The sequence below is a fragment of the Mus musculus genome, chromosome 16 (assembly GCF_000001635.26).
Source record: "Mus musculus strain C57BL/6J chromosome 16, GRCm38.p6 C57BL/6J".
NCBI classification, from domain to species: Eukaryota; Metazoa; Chordata; class Mammalia; order Rodentia; family Muridae; genus Mus; species Mus musculus.
The window spans coordinates 57,533,514-57,553,783 of NC_000082.6; the positions used below are offsets into that span (position 1 = coordinate 57,533,514).

At 41.5% G+C, this 20,270-nt stretch overlaps 2 protein-coding genes across 4 annotated transcripts in view; one reads left to right on the forward strand and one right to left on the reverse strand.

Annotated features, from left to right (window-relative positions):
• Positions 1–20,270, reverse strand: part of Cmss1 (cms small ribosomal subunit 1) — a 304,869-nt gene that overhangs the window by 231,515 nt on the left and 53,084 nt on the right. The window lies entirely within an intron of this gene.
• The window catches only part of Filip1l (filamin A interacting protein 1-like), a 219,528-nt gene that overhangs the window by 180,237 nt on the left and 19,021 nt on the right, over positions 1–20,270 (forward strand). The window contains exon 1 of one of the 3 annotated variants that reach the window (NM_001177871.1): positions 15,729–15,826. The exons of 1 other annotated variant lie outside the window; for it this stretch is intronic. Coding sequence is in view for 1 of the 2 variants with exons in the window: in XM_030249333.1 (XP_030105193.1) it covers positions 16,033–16,079 (47 nt within the window). In the remaining variant the exon portion in view is untranslated. Of the gene's footprint in view, positions 1–15,728; positions 16,080–20,270 lie in introns of those variants that run through there. One more of the 3 variants, XM_030249333.1, reaches the window with a different exon arrangement.

The following is a 20,270-nucleotide window of genomic DNA, read 5'->3' on the forward strand; positions in this document are numbered from 1 at the left end:
ACTATTTCCAATGAGTTTAAAAGACATAATTTTACTTTTAAGTCTAGTACATTAATAATCCTTATTAAGGTTAAAGTATGTGTTACAAAATGACCAAAACACCCCTAAAGTATAATCATGTGATACAGGAAACAAAAAATGAGGTTTTTAAATTATAACCAAATGTTCTGTTTAAAATAAAAGTGATGTAAATAAAGATTAACAAACATCAGACATTATTTTCTTTTAAAAGATATTTTTAGATGAAAAGAAATGACTTCTATGTTTCGGCCTCTAAAGAAATGAACACATAAAAATCCCTATCAAATATAATCAAAAGCACATTTACTGGAGCTGTCGTAAAAAGAGAAGTGTATACCTTTTTTTAGTATATATGTTCAGACCTTCTTAGTTGGCATGAAATTGCAATAGAAATCTGATTTATATTAGTATTAATAATTATCTAACGAAAATAGCTCAAACTGTACATAAATTTCTATGAGCTCATCAGACTCAGTGTTCACAGAACAGTGTCTTTTGACTTCACTTTCTGTGCATATCTGCTAATGTGTGCACACATGTGGAGGCCAGAAGTTAAGTGTCTTCTTCAATCACTGTCCATCCTGTTTTATGAGACAGGGTCCCTCACTGAACCCAGAGCTCAGCGAACCCCAGGAACCTGGCAGTCTCCCCTCCCCGCAGTGCTGGGGATAGACACATGCCACCTTGCTCAGCTCTCAGTGGTTGCTAGAGATCAAACTTTGGTCATCCTGCTTGCATTTGGGCAACCATGTGCCAACTGAGCCACCTCTCCAGTCCTTTTTCTGGATATTCTTAAATGACCATCCAAGTCATATTAAAACAAAACCAAATATAACCTGCTTTTAATTAGTCATGGTGACTAGAAGGACAAACAACTATTTAAGCATCAGTGCTGGACATTCATGAGTATCTGCTCAACTTTTACACATGACAGCAGGTCCTCTGCAGTGAGATCTCTAAAATCCTCATAACCCATCTTGAGGGGGTTGAGGAAAGTTGGTACAACGAAAAATGAGGAACTAAAAAACCCAGTTCAGAATCTGATTGCTTCCTCAAAGTCTTCAACAAGTTTAGTTTTCAGCTTTCACTATGCAAGATTTTCCCTATACTACACTAAGTACCTCAGGATACCACAAAAAATTATGACAATTTTTTGGCAACAATATCAACCTTTAGAAAATACAGACTACTCAAATTCTAAAAAAAAAAAAAAAAAAGGAATAGAATAGAAAATTCAGAATTTGATGTCAGGTAAAAAAACATAAATTCTTTGAAATATAGAAATCTAAACTTTAGATTGCTCACTGTTTTGTTTTGAACTATATTTATTTATGGCCATGTACTACAGGTATTGCCATGACTGTATGTATTCGTTATCTGCACCATTAAGCAACCCAGAAAACCTTTCTGTAAGGAGTCAGTAGGAAATAGTTTAGGTTTTGTAAGCTAGATGGCTTTTAGTGCAGCTGTCCTCTTTGCTGTGACAGCAGGAAGTGGCCAGATGACATGTAAACAAAGGGGTATGGCTCTGTTCTTTATTTTTGGGCCTTGAAATCTGTATTTTATATAATGGTCACATAAAATGGGAGAAAAAGATTCTTTTTATTTGTGTTTTTTTTTTTAATTTGCAAATTTAAAACCTACTCTTAGCTTCTGGGCCCTGAGAATTGGCAGTGGGTAGCTACAGAAACTAGTGAGGCCTTCATGAATTAGTAGCTACACGTCTATTTTTAAGACATGATAATGAAAACATAAAATACACCATTGATACTAATAACCATAACAAGGCAGGAAAAAGAAGGCAGCAGGCAAAGTTTTGGGGTTCTCCAGCATTGACATAAATCATAGTTTAGGTATATGCATGTTAAATACATACAGTATTATTAGTATGAGCAAGTCTTTCAATCATGCTAATATTATCATAGATAAGACCCTAACCAACAATACCTAGTGAATTTTTCCCTACAACTGGTAAGTTTTTAAATAAGCAGTTAAATGTTATTAAAACTAAAATTAAATGTTAGCTAAATCTTAGAGGCGGGACAACTTATTCTTGTTCTTGACTACAGTCGTTTCTTTAAAAAAAAAGGTACTTGCAGAAGTTTCTAGCACTCTACACAGCAAAGGTTTAGCTGCTACAATAGTCACAAAACAAAACCATAAACAGCCTTTTTAAAAATACTATTTAAATAGAGCCTTCCTGAACACAGAGCCAGTGTGGACCAGTTCTCTCTTGTAGTCATAGGAATGATTGTTCTCCAGTGCTCGAAATGACCTCACTACACTGATAAAGTACTGTTACCAGGATCTTGGTCTGCCTTCCCCATGCCCTGTTCCTGTGAGAGCCACAGGAAGAATGCAAAGGCAACACCAAGAATGTAGTGAAGAATACACAAAACTCACAGGATGAGAGTAGACAATGACCTGAGCGATCACTGTGCTGATAAACAGATTATAGGAGGCCCTGTACTGTTTTTCTAAAGACTCTAGAACAGACAGCTTTCCTGAGAGAGGTTTTCCAGTCCACATGGTTAAAGGCCCATTTGTATTAGCATGTAAGACAGTAGACATGGTATCTCCATGTTCCTTACAGATAGCCTCGGAGTAGACAATCTACTGAGTCCTTTCAGAAGATTTACAATGTTATGTCTCCACCCAGGGCCAGATCCCATTTTTCTGACCAGTAACCAAAGTTTTTCCATTTTACACACACACACACACACACACACACACACACACATACTTGAAGGTTGTGGACCACACAAAGCTGGCAGTGGGTTGGCTACAGAACTTCTTCCTGACTTCAGGAACTTGTGAGCACTACTGAAGCACTCCTAAGGGGGTTCTATCTTTTGGGAGTCTTTTACTCAAGGACTCTGTGAAACGCCTAAGGTTTAAGGGGACGGCCACTCATGAAGAGAAAAGTAAAAAACCACCACCCCAACCGAGGAAGTACACATTTTATACACAGAAATGTTACACTATTGGGGCATGCAAGCTTTTAAAAGTAAAACCGAACCGCTGTGAAAAGCATAGCGGTTAGGTGGCTAACATCAGGGCAACAAATTTTCCCTGGTCTTCCTGCTGCCATGTGCCTGCCATCTCTCCTCGACAGTTTCCATTTGCTATTTCAAACACATGTTGCCACTTACTTGCCAGGAAAGGAATCTCTGACCTACTCTTTATGTATGATGAAATGGCAGACGGAATGGAGCCAGGGACAGCACCGTTAGCAGTTATTCACACTTCTGTTTTCTCTTAACTTCCTTTTCTCTAGTTTATTCCTCATATGCTAGGAGGGATATGTAATCTTAAAAACATCCGTGACTCATGCTTTAGAATATGGAACCAGTCATTCCCTGAAAAAGCAAATGGCTCCTTCCTGCCAGAAAGCAGCAAGTCTCTTCTACAGAAGGAGCATACGGAACAGGAGCTCGACCTAAAGGGACTTGACCAAGCATAGGTGAAGGGATTCCTCTGCCCAGCCTTCATCAGCCTCAACATGGTTTTCTTTCCTAGTCATTGCTGCTAGAGTATACCCAGCATTAATTCAGCCTTAGCTAATGGGACCTGTTCCATGGGCTCAGGCCACAGGGGGAAAAACAGGAACGAGATTAGATAAGAGTAAGGGATTTTCCCCAAAGATGAGGGAATTTAAGGAGATACAGAAGTCTAGTATTGAATCTTACAGTAGTAAGAAATAAATGTTAATTTTAGTATGCATCAATTGTCCTATTTTGACCTACTGAAATCAGTATGTGACAAGAAACACTAGCATTGCTATGTCACTATACTAAAATAAAACAACAAAACAAAACTCTTCAATGATAAGCAGCAGACACTACAAGGAATTTGACCTGGTAGACAAGATTGTCAACCAAAACATTAGGCTTCCTTCATGAGAAAAATTCAAATATGGTGCCTCAAAAAGTCCACAGATACTACCACTTCAATGTAATGAGATACGGTATCAAACAAATAAACAAACAACATAGCCCTGCTGATGACCCATTGAGCCTGAATCATCCCTTAGAGGATGGCAGCAGCTTTGAATTATGAGCACTGGGGACCGAAAGTTGTTGAAAAGAACATGGCTTGATTGGATGCTTTGGCCTGGGACAGCAAATACAAAGACACAGTTAAGTTCCGTCATCCTGGCCATGTAAAATATTTACACACACATTCTCTGGGTTACGAACACCTGACTTGTGAATGTTCTTTCTACATAAAAAGCCTACTCAAACTTCATTCAAAAAGATGACATCTGAAGAACAAGATCATTTCCAGAGCTACTTAATTTTCGCCAGGCCTAGGTGGCCTGGGGCTGCCATGGAAATGACGGGGAGGTAGTCACCTGGGATCCAAAGGGGGGACCTGCAGCACATTTGCTAATAAATTTCATATTTCATGTAGCACGTGGGCTCTCAGCTGGTCCACAAAGCTGACCCAAAATATAGCTTAAAGCCTATACATCTGCAGGCATACTGTCCTCCAGTGCATGCTGTAATAGTCACAGTATGTATAAATCTCTTAAATTGTGCTATTGCTCTATTACAAAATCACCACAGTATCAGTTACCTAAGCATAAGGTCTCAGTTTTAACATGGGCTTAGAATGTGTCCTCCTCCTTGAGTTAGAATCAACTCCACTCTTTAACAGCGCTGCTGTCGTGGGCAAAGATCTTGCAAGTGAACCTGTCAAATGGCCCTTTTGCAAAACAGGGAACTTCCTGGGTTTGGAAGATCATTTACTCGCCTCCCTGCTCTAAGAAAGCAAACTGTCCCAAGATCTACAGTGAGACTAACTTCAGAATTGCTTATCTTTCGTTTCTTCCATGAGCAAAAGAAAGCTGGGGGTGAGGGGAGCCTAACCTTTAAGAACATGAGATGGTAATAATAATCAAAAGGAATAAAGGGATGTAGGAATCATAACTGGCAAGGAAGGAGTGGCTGACCAGGCTACAAGATTAATAGGGTCAGGATGCTTTTGCCGGGATCTGACACCAGAATGAGCACACACCCGCATCCACACACCAGCTATCCCACCCCGTGGAACACACTGCCACTTTCCTTTGCATTTTTCCGATACAGAACTTCTTCCTCCCTATGGAAAAGACATCAAATGGTTCCCACGCTGTGAGTAATTGAATTAGGTTGGATCCGATCTATTTGTCTTTATGTTCCCACCTTTCCAGCCAACATCTGCTTGTAAATGTCTTAAATCAGGGATCTGTGTTACTTTCTACCAGAGAGTGAATAGCAGGCTAGGTTCTGACAGAGCAGTAGACGAAAGGTGTAGTAAACATGGAAGGAACTGAATTGGCTAATGCCTGGGACATGCTGGCTCTGGGAGAACTGGCTTTTCTCTACCTAAAATTGGTCCCTACAGCATGCACTTAAAAAAGAATGCCTAGTCAGCCAGCTTCAAGGGGAAATCTGTACAACAATTAATAGAAGCATCTGTTAACTTAGCAAAGAAGGGAGTAAGGCCGCTTCTACCTTTGAATTGGCTTGTGTGAGCAGTAAGATTTAATTTGATTTTTAAATGTATATATTTTATAAACAGAAATCATCCTCATTCAGCACAGAACTCTATTCAATATGAAAATCACTAACTATAGGCAAGAAGTGGCTGTGGAGACTGAAACAACTGGAGAGTCTTTTATGATGGCAGTGAATTCTGCATAAGTACAATGAAACAATTAGCTATCTGCTTCCATCAGACAACTTAATTCTTAGGGATCTACTATAATAGAAAAATTCATAAAAATCTTCATATTTTAAAGAGCCAAAATCTACTTAGTCTCAGATCTGAGAAAAAGACTTAAAATTCTATAGAAAGTGAACAATATTCTTTAGTTTATAGTTAAAAGTCCATGCTAAACGTACCACTAGAGATACTAGATACATCCACTGACTACAAAGGGGAGTGTCTGAACAGTCTCAGGTCCCCTCCAGGACACACCAGGGAACAGACGTAGACTGTCCTGGGCTCTTCACCCAAGGAAGGCACTGCTACCCTTCAAGGTCAGTCATATGTTTTTATCATCTCTAATTTAGCTCTTTGTGGTCAGCCCCACCAGGTTCTCTATATTCCGTACAAAGAAAGTGACAGAGCAATGTAACACTTAGAACTTACACAAAAGAGAATTTAGAATGACTTTAGGCCCACAGAACTCACACAAACGTGGGCATGTATCCAGTCAGGCTGCAGATAAATAGTAATTCACCTGCAGGTCAATTCTCCTGTCTTCTGGCAATTCTAGATAACGTGAGATGATAAAGGTAGTAGCTTCCAGACTCCTAAGAAGATAACAAAAAAAGTGGGGCACTTCTTTTATTGGATAAGATGTTTGGAATTACAGAGATAATTTTCCCAACAGTGAGACATTAAGACAATCAAGGGGGCAGGCCTGAGCCACAAGGACAAGAGGACCAGGAACATCTTGCCAAACCTGGAGCCTGGGACCACTTCTTTCTCTCTCCCAGGTGTGAGTGTGTGTGTGTGTGTGTGTTGGTGTGTGTGTTGTGTGTGTGTGTGTGTTATGTGTGTTGTGTGTGTTGGTGTGTGTGTTGTGTGTGTGTGTGTGTGTGTGTGGTGGGGTGTGTTAGATTGTGATACATTCACCATTGTTTGATCTACTAGGAGTCTGCTTAATCTGGTAACTGCGGCTCGAGGCATACTTGCCGCTGCCATTTGTTTGGACATTTACGCTCTGCACCACTTGAAGAATCTGGTGAACCATTTTCAGGATAGTAGTCAGTAGAGGGAAATAGGTTCAAGTAGCCAAAGCCTAGAACTCTCCAGAGATAGGAAGCCATCTTGCATTAAATACTACTTTAAACAAAATCAGACACTTGTCTAGTAATCTAGGGCTCTGTGAAAGCTGCCCAACTCAAACTGTCTTCCTCCAAGAAGCATCAGTTATGTGAGAAGTTTCCCCAGAAGTAGTCAGAACAAGTCCTAACCACCTACCCATGATGGTTCACTGCAAAGTCCAGGAGAAACTTCCTGGCCTCTCATAACTCATCTTCCTATGTTAAAGACTAAACCACAGAAGTTGTTCTGTTCAATAGCTATATGATTTGGCAGCGAGAAAAAAAAAAGCCCACTGATTGTCTATTACTAATCTGAATAGTGAATGAAAACACTGAGGCGCAAACCCAGGAGACTGCAGCCTAATGTGCACTTCCTTACGGCCATATAAAAGGCCCATGCATGCTAACCTTTTGGATGTTTCTTACATAGTTTTCAGACCGCATTTTCAGTATTGGATTATATGAATCTAATATCCATTGCTGACTGGGAGATAGACTAGCTATACCCAAACACACACCTTAAAATATTTAAAATATATTAATGTGATGGCAAACTACTAAGGGTGACCAAAGAGTGACAGGACAACCCTAGCAAGGCAAATAAAACACCAAATGTGGCTTTTTCTTTAAGAGTAGTTTTTAAACTATAGGAACTTAAATTTTGACTTCATGGTGTGACAGTGACACAGGCCAAGTTTGATAAATCCCACAGTCCCCCTAATCCAACGTGAGGCTGGGGTTGCAAAGAGCTCAACTGTCCAGATCATGTTAATTTAGAAGCCAAACCACCTGCAGTAAACTGCAAGGAAAACGGCTTTCCTTGCAACCTGGAACTTGGAGGGGTAAGTATTGACCTCAGTGACGCAGGTATGAACGATGTCACCCACATCGTTCTGCAGCCAGATTCATATTTATTTGGGTGGTGCAAAATTAAAACCAGTAAATAGACAAAACAAAAATGAACCAAACAACAATAGCATGTGTTGAAGTCTTTACAGAGCTTTGGGACTGAAATTATCTCCTGGTACAAACAAGTGGAACTCTTCACTAGGAAACAATTCTTGCAACACAAAGTTCAAATAAGCCATAAATGTAAAGTTCTCCAAATAGAAGCTCATGTAAAAATCAGAAACATACACCTGAAAATGGTACAATGATTGAAACCCAAGGAAATAGAAGGAGATCTACAAAGTCCTCAGAGACAAACCAGCAAGTAACACATGAACCACGCACGATTCAGCAAGCGGGTTGATAGCACATGCCTAGACAAGAGCCTTCCAAAAGTTGCTATACTAGGGGTGAAAAAGAGAAACCTTTGGGAATTAAGTACATTAACTGTCAATAAAGCAATGGGCTTAGCAAACAGGACAAATCTGAAATGCTTGCAGTCCACAGACGTACCACGCAGAGCATGCGCAATCTCCTGTGAAGAGCCAAACAGTGCAGCCTGAAAAGCCGAGCAGACACAAAAGCAGAAAGAGCAGTAACGGCGTGTGAAGAGGGAAAAAGAAAGCTTAACATGTGCCTAGTCTAAGTAAGTCCTAAGCGGAAAGGAGTAAGCATGGTTCGTTCAGAAGCCATGTTTGAAAAGTTAATACTGGCTGAGGATTTTCTGGAACTAAAGATACCAATCTATAGATTCAGTGAAATTTCAATGAAAACTAGGACAAGCGAAATGAATGGGTGCTATAGCCCACCACACAAACTAGAAAAATAAAAATACAGGATAGATCATAAAAGCAACAACAACAAAGTAAAGGAATGACAAGTAGATCGATGACTGTTCAACAGATAACATGGCAAGCCAGAGTGGCCGATATTCTCCATGAGCTAAGAGAAAACCAGTGTCATGCAAAAAGCCTACACACAGAGAAGCCTTAACCCCAGAGGTAAGAGAAGATCAAGTAAATAAAAAAGAGTGCATAAAGAACAGACTTCCACCTTTAAAGACTTCAGAAGAATGCATTTGTGTTGACAGAAATTGATCCCAGATGAAAAGCTGGATGATAGACAAGCGACTATAAATACACTGGAGCATCTATGCCACTGTCCAATAAACCGCCCTGTGGGACTAAGAACTAGAGTATGTGACCAAACTGGGACTGTGTCATCATTGCTACAAAATTTGGAAGAGGATTAAAACACTGGGGACCTGAGACACTAGGATTTAAGATGTGAAGAAGAGTTTTTACAGGGTAAATAATCTCCAACAGAACAGGGATACAGATGTGTAACTTCCAAAACAGATAAGGAGGAAAAATCAATAAACATGAAGATCGGAAGAAGCCAAGAAATAAGACACAAAGCAGAATAAATATTAAGAAGAGAGAAGGCAGGGGCTGAAGAAACAGCTCTGTTCTTTACAGGGCTAGCCCACCAGGCATCTTGGTGGCACACAAGGTAGGCAGGTATCTGTAAGTCGAAGGCCTACTTGGTCTAAGTTCCGGGCCACCCAGGGAAATACAATGAGACCTCCTTGTCTCAAAAAAGAGCTAAACAAACAAACAGCTCTGGCTGTTCTTGCAGAGGGCTGAGTTTAGTTCCCAGCATCCACAAGCAGTTCATAACTGCCTATAACTCCAGCTCCAGATCTGGTACCCTTTTCGGGCTCCTAGGGCACCCACATACATTTGGCAAATGTACAAATGAGTATGTGCATTTGCACAAAGGCATACATACAGGCACACACACAAATAAAAAAAGTAGTCTAAATGAGATTTGCTAGGACATAATGTAGTAAAGAGTCAGAAAATGGGATAAACTGAGCAACTACCAACCAAAGGAAAATTATGTAGGTACCTACATTGACAGAAGACAAAAGAAGTGTAAAGAAGAAACCATCTATAAAGGAGCAGGGGATGTGGGGGTTTTAAAACCTTTAAGCCCACTCTCAGTAAGATACTTCCTCCAATAAGGCCACTCCTCCTAATCCTTTTCAAATAGTGCCACTCCCTGATGACTAAGCATTCAAATATATGCGCCTACTCAGATCATTCTTATTCAAACCACTAGAGAACTCTTGACTAAGAAATAAAGGTCCTGGAACCCTTGTCAGGAGAGGACAGAGAGTTCCTGAGTGATCCTTTCCTAACTGCAAATGTCCCACTAAGGCGGAAGCCATTGATGCTACCATGAAGATAAACAGGAAGTACAGAGACTTGCAAAGACAGCACAGACAGCTCCCTGGAATGTTCCTGCTTATCAGTAGGCAGACAGCCTCCAGACAGACAGCATGGCTGCTCACCTGCTGCATCCTTTGCTTGCTCCGACTTGTTTTGCACTAGGGTGCTCCTACTGAACCCAAACTGGCCTGGGCCTCTCCATGTCTCTCCTACTACCTCTCTAGTGCTGAGATTTCAAAAGTACAGCGCTGCTTCCCAGACATCAATACTATATAGAATCATTGAATTTTGTTTCTAAATATGCTGACTTGGGGCTGGAGGCATCCCTTATCAGTACTTGATCTTGCAGAGGGTCAGAGTTCAATTCCCAGCATCCATGTGGTGTTTCACAATCATTTCTAAGTCCAGCTTCGGGGGATGATGCCCTCTTCTGACTTTCATAGGCACCAAGCATGCACATAGCACACACACACACACATACAGGCAAACTTTTATCACATAAAATGAGTAAATCTAATATATTTAGATACTTAATATATTTAGAATGAAGTTAAAATGCATCATTTAGGGCCAGAGAGCTCCCTGCCTGACTCTGCCCCTTAAGTGCTGGGATTAAAGGTGTGTGCCTCTGCCGCTGCCGCCACCACCACCACCATGAACACCACCACCCTGCAACATAATATATTTTAAAATATATCCTTCATGCATAGAATAGGTTGAGCAGATGGCAGAAAAACTAATGAGATTCAAATGATGCTGGTGTTTTCTGACTCTTACACAAAGTAACCTCTTTTAGAACTTAATTGTTAAGTACAAACTGTGTACAAGAAAGGGGCTATTCTTTCTCTACAAATATCTTTCCTTGATAACAAGTTCTATATCTCCATGAAAAGCTCTGTCAACTAGTTTCTTTAAAAACACATTCTTTAAGACACAGAGTGTAATCTGTTTGACAAGATCCCTTTAGAAGAATGGACTAGATAAAACACCGAGGACAGCTGTACTGGCAAAAGACAAGAAGACTAATAGGTCTTTTCCGTCTCTAATTTCTGTGATTCGAGGGCTTTTTACTCCTACAGTAATACTTGTGAGTCCAACAATTTCTCAAAACTATTATTAGTTGCCAAGGAAACGAAATGTTTGTCAGGATAAATAAGCAAATGGGTTGGCCCTAAATCGCAGGCTTTTCCTGTTCCCATGCAATGGCGGCATCGTGTTTATGCCTCTTCCTTCTCCCCAGGCCACTCTGCTCACCTACTTGGCATGCTTGCCTGCTCATAGGAATACCGCATCTATCTCACAGCATTACAAGGGGGAAAGGGACAGATCTCTGTGCCACACAAAATACTTACTTCATACAGTGAAGAATGAAGCCTTGTCATGGTAAGGGATAGCAGGATGCAGCTGCTTTTGTGACCAACACAATTAAAATGTATAAACTTACACACGCATACATACAAACAGAATGAAAACACTGGATTTTTTTAACAACTCGAAGTGTTCATCTGGCAGAATTATGTGCCGGATTACTTTTTTGTCTTTTCATATTACGAAGATCCCTGTTAATCCCAGAATGAAGGTAAACATGAACTACTTAGTTAGCAAAGAGCCTACCCCTCACTCGCAAAGCCCTCTCCTCCCACAGCCTCACTGCTGCGCCCCCCTCCCCCGCCCCCGCACGCACTCAGGGTCATCAGCTCTCAAGGGTATAGGTTGCTGTTCCAGATAACCATAATCAAAGGGTGCCAGGCAGTGTTGGAACACACCTTTAATCCCATCACCCTGGAAGCAGAGACAGGCTGATCTGAGTTCGAGGCCAGCCTGGTCTATAGAGGGAGTTCTAGGACAGCCAGGGCTATAAAGAGAAATCCTATCTTAGAGGGAAAAGAAGAAAAGAAAGAAAGGAAAAAAAAAAAAAGGAAAGGAAGGGGGGAGGGAAAGGGAAGGGGAAGAAAGGGAGAGAGAAGGGAAGACAGGAGAGAGGGTAAGATGGAGAGTGGGAGGGAGGGAGGGAAAGATAATGGGCTTCTGGAAACTTCAAAGACTATGGATGCTCTAAAACACAGGCTGTGCATAAGAGTGAGCAGGCACACACACACACACACACACACACACACACACAGTCACCATAGTCTCTGTGTGTATCCAGGTTCAATGTTACCTTTTGCCATCTTGGAGCACAGTGGCTGCTGCCCTGAACAGAGGTAGTTTTGAGGGTATCTACATTGCCTAACCAGGCAGGTACCAGCTGGAGAACAGAAAGAAGGGTGGAGGGAGTCTACAGCTGCTCATACAGCACACAGTCCCTTGGTTCCTTTGTGTAGGAGCAAGAAGATGGACCAGCCCCATAATTCAGATCCATGGCAGTTTCTTGGTGCTCGGGGGCAGAGGGGCTTCGCACAAAGGTTTCAAGAGGACAGCACATTAGGACCGAGGACAGTCTTGCTGCCAATCCGAATTCAACCAAAGACAACAGGAGGGCTAGGGGAGGGCTATCATGACTAGCTTCACCGAGGACATGCGTTGCTGTGAGCATCACAATAACCTTCATTTGCTTGAACCACAGGAAATGAAACTATGGGAAACTATTTGTAACTATATGAGAAAGAACTTCAGGCTGATAATGTAGCTCGGGTGGTAAAACGCTTGCCTGGCAGGCAGAAGGCTAGGAGTTTGATCCTCAGATCTGTGTAAGCCTGTACATACATGTCTGTAGTCCTAGGCAGGGAGTCAGCTACACAGCAGTTTGAGCCTGGACTACGTAAGAATGGCTCAAAAAAAAAAAAAGTAATCTTCTATGGTAAAATTTAGTTAATCCTTCCTGGCCTTCAGCCCTTTTATCTAGAAACCTCTTTTTCCATACAGAAAGTAACTAACTCTACAGGAAAACTCCTCTGTTCCTTTTCCAAATAACACCTTAAACCAACTGCTTATTTAGATTACAAATGCAGATTGCTAATTGTAGAAAAGGGCCTTACCTTAATTTGTTGCCATGCTAATTTACAGGAAAACTCAATGATGACAGAATGGAGAAGGATATGCTAATTAGCCAGAACTAGGCAAGGAAGTGAAATTTTCTCAGCCTATTTTGAAGTGCAGTAGTCCTAGCTCGACTATTTCATAATAAGTTATATGTGAGAAGGGAACAAGAGCCACAGTTCAAGAAGAAATTTCATAGAAAGGAAAGAAATGAAAAGCTATTCATCAGTTCTTGAGAGTCAGTGAAGCACAACAAATGGCTGGTTGGAGTCTGCAGATACAACAGCTGGCTGTTGTGTCAGAGAAAGTCCATTTCTTATAATGTTTGACCTATAAGAAAATCCCATGTCCGGTTCCTGCCACCTCCTAGAAACCCGTCGCATACACGATTCCATGCCGTCTGCAGTGTACACAATGCCCATGGGTTAGTTCATGCACAGGTTAGTTAATGCACAGGTTAGTTCATGCACAGGTAGAGTAGCACTGGTGTAAATGTGCAGAGGCAGACTCTTACTTAGCTGTCCTAGTTTATTACCTAGTTTGTAAAACACAGTTGTGAGTGTCTCAAGTAAATCACAGTAGTCCCCTGCCAATGACAGACATCACTGAGCAAGCCTCTGAAGAGTAAGTCCAAGATTATGCCAAAAAAAAAATTGCTTAAGTCCTTGCATCATAACTTTGAAGTCAAGAGACTTCAGTCTGAAGGTGTTCATCTGAAAACGATGGATAATCCTATCTCAAATGTGTTGTAAATAAAGATTAAATGATGACATGCACATAGAACTCAAAGGATGGCCACTGGCGTGATGGAAAAAGCTCAAAAACCAGGATTATTATTGGTTACTGAAGAAAGCGCTTACATACCATGACCTTAGTTGGAAAGCTGAATCATAGAGGCCAGGGAGCAGTGCCTCAGACAGCAACAGGGCACCAAGCAAGGCATGCAAGGGACAGGAAGGAGCCTTCCTTCTCTTGTGACTTGCTTCAGGAACTGCAGACAAGCCTTGTATCTGTTCAGTTCCTTCATGTTCACAACAGAACTACACAGAGGGATAGTTTCCCAGGGACATGGGAGTCAGCGGTAGAGTGGGTGTGAAGCCTGAGCACAGGCCGGCGAGAAGGAACTAGGTGGCAGCGTTGAACGTCAGGAAACAGTTCACTAACAGACCAAAGCACAGCAAACCCAGCAAATCAGGAATGGCTTGCTCCAGGATTCTGTGTGCTGTGAGTTCAAGTTCCCCGTGGCTTTCATCAGTCAATTTATCTCATGTCAAATAAAAAAAAAGCATAGCCATCTCAGTGGGTATAGTTCATAAGCAGAGGTGCATACAAAAATGAAAAAGGTCATAAATGTGCTTCTCAAATACAGAAGCGCAGTAAAGGTAACAACCACCTCTAAAGTATCCAGATCCTGCCAAGCAAATGTTAAATTCACTATGAAAATTTCAATTCGGAAGAAGGGTACATCCATTCGCTTGTCTTTAAATTGATGCCTGAGAGGCAGCTTGGCTGTCTCAGGAAGAGCTGTGATAGGAATGCACTTGTCTTGTCCGGCTGTGATAGGAATGCACTTGTCTTGTCCGGCTAGCCGCCATAAAGCTGGGGACGCATGCTTACTAGGGGGCCCTGCTCCCCACATCTCTTCCCTAACGGGATACTCCGTAACCACGCTCTCTCAGCACCCTCATCGTTCCAGCTTGGCAGACATATGAGAACAGTAACTCCACAGACATGTACTGTACATCATAATAGGAAGCAATGCTATTCTAGCATGATTTAAAAAGGGGTTTTAAAATAGACTCAAGCTCCTAAAGCTACCCCTCTGAAACCTGCAGATGAGGCTGCGACATCTCTAATGTATTTAGCAGATTCACGGGTTTGGGATATGGCTTTAGAGGTTCTATTACTGATGTTCAAGGTAACTAGGAGGTCAGCGCTCATTTATAAAGATTTCTATACAAGGAAATATGTCCCACACCAGAGGGTAACAGATCTAATTCAAGCATATTTGGCCAATGTTTTTCTTCTTGTATCTTTGAGTTTGTTTTTGTTTTGTTTTGTCTTATTTGGTCAGAAGGAGAAGACAGATTAAAATTAGTTCTGAAGTTCTATTTTTATACATTGTCCTGCAAGTACTGAACAAAACATTTAATTTCTTTAAAAATACTTTCCCTGCAAAAATATCTGATTAGTTTTAACTGCTTTCATTAAAACACAGGCACGTAGAAATGAGAGGACAGGAGGTCTTTTCAGTAAAAACACAGAAAAATAAGACTTCATCTGGCCTTCCCATCATCACTTGAAGAATTGTTTGGTAGTTACATCATCAGGAAATAAAATACTATCCTCTGAGGACCCTTACTCTCTACAAAGAGAAAAGAGGTTTGAAGTTTATATGTCTAAAACCCCAACTTCTTTTCCTCTCCTGCCTCCCCCAGAAACCCCAAAACAAATGTAACAAAATGTATTTACGAAAGTTTACACAAGAATCAGGATGTGTATTTAAGAATTTAAAGCTGCAACTTAAGTTGTGAGACCCAATAGGAGGGAGGAGGGTCGAACTTGACCCCCATGATCTTAGTCAGCCTGGTAGAAGGGTGCTGCGGGTCAGACCCGCTGGACCCTCACGGGGAGCAGGGGACCCACGGGGCATCCACGCCAGTGTCAGCAGAACTGTGAGGGTCTGGGCTGTCGCGGCCCCGCCGCCGGGCCGCACATGCCGCGCGCCTTATAAGGCTGAGCGGTGACGTAACGCCCCAAGGCCGGGCGCGCTCGGCGTCCCGCTCGCATTGTTCGGGAGGCTCCCGGAGAGCGCACAGCCGCTCGCAGCGCAACCGCGGCCCGGCTCGCCGCCCCGCCCGGCCCGGCCCGGCGCCCGCAGCTCAGGTAAGCCCGAGAGAGCCGCCGCTCCGGCTCCCGCACAGCCGCCGCCCCCGGGCCAGGGGCAAGTGTGTGGGTCGCGCCCAGCACCCGCTCAGCTTCAGAGCGGCGGGCAGGTTTTGCAGAGCGCGCTCAGTGACTGCCAGCCTCAAGCCCTTTCCCAATTCAAAGACTTCAAAGTTCTTGGCTGCGGGGAGAAGACTTAAGTTTAAATGGGAGGTGCGGACTATGGATTCCAAGGCTTCCCAAGTGGCTACAGGTACTGAGAAATCTAAAGGAGATTCCACTGGAACAACTCCAGCCCAGTATCTTATCTCCTCAGGACTTAAAACTTTCAGCTCTTCCAAGAGTAGAGTGCGAAATCCTGCCACATGGGACTGGATTTGTTAATGCCAGCTTTTTCCTTAGAAATATGAATATAAAAGTATTTTTAAATCAGTGGAAATACGGTTGGAATTAGTATGAAACTAACCTTTAAAAAAAAAAACTTTGTGATGATACAAAAAAATCGTTTCCTCTTCTGGCTCTAAAGCGTGTCAATCTATACCAGGAAGTTTGTTCCGTTTCTAGTTCTTTCTCCCTCAGCTCGACTTTGAGTAGGACAAGCTGCATTGAAAAGATGAAGCTATCCTCGCTGGATTAGTACTCTTAATTATATTCAAAAACTAATCTGGAAGGGAGGGAGCATCTACAAAATAATCTTAATCACTGGCATTTTTAACCAAAAATAATTACACCTAAACCTAAAAAGGCTATAGCTATTAATAAAGGCTCACCGTACAGTGAACATTTGGCAGATACTGAGAAGCTACATAATTTACTGGACCTTTCAAAATAAAGATCAGCAAAGGGATTTTTTAATGTCAATTTTAGCACACTAGAGGTGGTGGGAAACTTCTGTACCTTTTTAATGATCTGAACACAGTGTGAAACAAAACTTTAGGAACTGAAAGAATCACTTCCCCTTTTTAAAAGCCTCTGTTTTCCAAATTTGCACAATTACAAGCTGAGGATCCCCAGGCTACCACTTCTGTTGACTTAGGCTGAAAGGCTGAAAACGCTTTCATATTGTTGGCATGGGAAAGACCATACAAGCTACTGTTCAAATGTTTTACAGACACGAACTACAACCATTTTGAGGTACAAAGGATTATTTTATTTGTATTTGTCAGGGGGGGGGGGAGTTAAATATGAGATTTTAAAATGAAACATTTTTTAATGTGATCAAAATTGAGAAATGTTTTTAGTAGTTCTTGTAGTTGAGTTTTAAAAGTATATGACACACCTACTATTTTTGCTGCCTATATGATTTTTTGTTTTGTGTTATTTTTATTTGGAGAAATAAAAGGCTGATTTTTTTTTTCTATCCTAAAAATAAATTACATGTTGTCAGGTCTGAAGATAGGATAAATAAACTGCAAGTTAGTACTAAGAAGTAAGATTCCTCCAAACCATTACTTCAATCCAAGGGAACTAACTCTCTCACCATGAAGAGGGGCCAGCAGCCAGCCAGGCCACAGTGAAGATGTTCAGAATATGTAACAGAAGAGAGGAGGTTTGTTGTCTGTCTGTCTGTCTGTGTTTTATGGACAGTGATTGGAAGGAGAAAAATCCGTGCCTTGGGAAAAGGTATCTGCATTTTCTATAGTAGTGGAAGGGGAAACCAGAAACCATCAATTATTGTGTCGGCTATTTCAAAGCACCATCTGTAACATAAACTATAGTTCAACTCTTGAAAAGCAGAGCCTCTGTCAAAGCCCTGGAAGCTGTGTCCCAGAGTCTGCCTTTGGTTTTGAGCATACAAACATTTTTCTAACATTTCAATCACATATTTTAAAATTACAATTTTTTTTCAGATAGACAATTTTAAGCATGCTTTAAAAAATTAAGACCTCTTTTAAAACTGAAAGTTAAACCACATTTATCATGGATACACTATCTCAAAGTGGGCTGTCTAGGTGAGCATTTCTTCTCTTTCTCTCTCTCTCTCTCTCTCTCTCTCTCTCCCTCTCTCTCTCTCTTTCTCTCTCTGCTTTTTTACACTGCAGTTTTAGGCTTGTAAATTCATTTCCCCTGTTATAACAATTAACCTAGCCGTTAATCAGTGGACTTTCATTGTATTTTCTTAATACATGAATCAAGTTGTTTGTCCTCATTTTCCAGTCTTGTTGAAATTTCAACTAATTTCCCATAACACACACACACACACACACACACACTATGGATTGCATTTTAAGATTCTCTCTGGTCTGTTCCCATCAAACAAGTACCTCTGGTAATAAACAGAGTTCATTTAAACATGAGAAATGAGGAAGAATACATTTCCACTAATTGTTTGTAGGTTTTTTACAAGGTAAATAGGAAAACAACAAACAAAGAAAACAAAAACCCAAACTCTCATTTACAGGAAAAAAGAAGGGTGGGCCAGGCAGAGTCCTGATCGGAACAGAAAGCAACATTGGCTTCAGCCTCCCTGGGGACCCGAAGGGTGCCACCTGTTGTTCATACATCCAATCACTACCTTTGGAAAAATGATATTAAGTTTATGTAGTTTGTGATGGACTATGAATGCTGCTTCACTTTCAGCTGATTAACTAGTTTCTGTGAACTATGTTTAAATGATCTTTAAAGAGATTTCAAGTATTCCTCTGGCTGCTTCTGCATCACCACAGCATCTCTGAGCCACCAACCCAATCACTTGAGTTTGATATATACTGCAAAGACTATTAGGTTCTCCTCTGGCTGCTTATTTGAAGTGAGGTGTGTGTGACATTTGTCTCATCCTTCTATGAGGTTAAGTGATTACTGATAGATCATCACCAATGCGGCTGTAAATAATCCACATCCTTCCTTTTCATTAAAAAACAAACTTGAGATTCTCTTTCCCTCACTAATCTGCATTAACCGTGCCTCTGACTGGGAAAGCTAGGCCAACAAAGGTGAGGGGCCTTGCCAAGCAAACATTTTTAGCCATGAGAAGAAACCTCCCTCTTCATGCTTGTATGAAAGGTTTCAGCAGATTAAGATAGGATCACAGAACAGTTGTACTTCTGAGTTTAAGAACAGTAAAGAACACAGTAGCAGTGTTCTTTCTCTAACCTGACCAGCCTCACGTTTCTATGCTCAACTGGTTCCCAAATAAGTCTAATACAATTCCGTTATGAAGAAGTTAAGGAATGCCTGCACTGCACAGGAGACAAGATAGGAAGGTGACACTGGAACAGGTAGATGCAGGCACACTCAATTTCTTGTTTCCATTTGGAATTACTTACTCTTGTCCAAAGGCCAATTATCAGCAAATGACATTAAGTAGACACCAGAATAGCAAACATTCAACTCCACAGAAATGCACTTAAAACAGGCCTTAGTAGGTTCTAAATGGATTAGTAGGTTCTAAAGAGACAATAGGATACCTCAAGAGCATGTGTGTGCCCACGGCCTGCTAACACAGCAAAGAATACCAGCAGACCTTCACAGCTGCTTGTGGCAGTAGTCATCTGGTCTAGATGCCTGGCATTATGGAAGACACTGATAACTAGTGTGACCTGCACCAGCGATGCTGAGCAACTCCAGGGCAGAGCCAAGACTCCTCCACTGTTGGACTGTAGCCCACTACTGGTTTCTCCGTTAATTAGTGCTCAAAAGACAAGCAAACAGAGGCCTCAGAAGTAGCCTCAGCACAGTATGTGGTAATTTGGACATAAAATTCGTTAACAAGAAGGGTGGCTACGGTCTCATTAATACATAATAAGAGGACAAAGGGAAAGGAGTGAGATGAGGTTGATACAACTCAACCAGGCCATCTGGATGGCAAGGCCCACCCTTTATTTGAAGGCGAGAGGTGCTGTGGACAGAGTATGTGCTGACATCATACTGAGCTAACTGGACAAGTAACTTGCTAGTATCAAACAACAGTCTGTAATCCACCAACCTCCTTAGCTGTCAACAAGCCCTCTTTCAGAAACCAGAGACTTAATACCTTTAAAACACTCTCCCCATAAAATGTAGCAAAGTCACCTTGGAAGGCCATTTATGACTGGTGATACCTGGCTTTCTTTACCCTGACACCACACACTGAGACATATCATACATTAACTGGTTTATTGTCTATATCTGGGATTATAAAGTACTTCAGTATCAGTTTTACAACCAGCTTTCTCCCTAGCATCTAGGGAAGCAGCTAGCTATTGTTACTAGGTGTGTCACTAGGACAAGAAGGATATTGTATACAAGTATGAATAAATGATCCTCCAACCCAGAAGCTCTTGACTTTGGAAGAAGGTATACTCTGCCAATGATGGCTGAGGAGGGGCCCTTCTACATTTTGATCACAAGTCCCAAACACATCTCTGCCACTATCTGAATTAAGTACAGAATTGACTTAGGAATAAAAAGGCCGGAAAACAAACCAGAGTCAATGGAGTCAGGGCATGAAACTGCTTTAAACTTC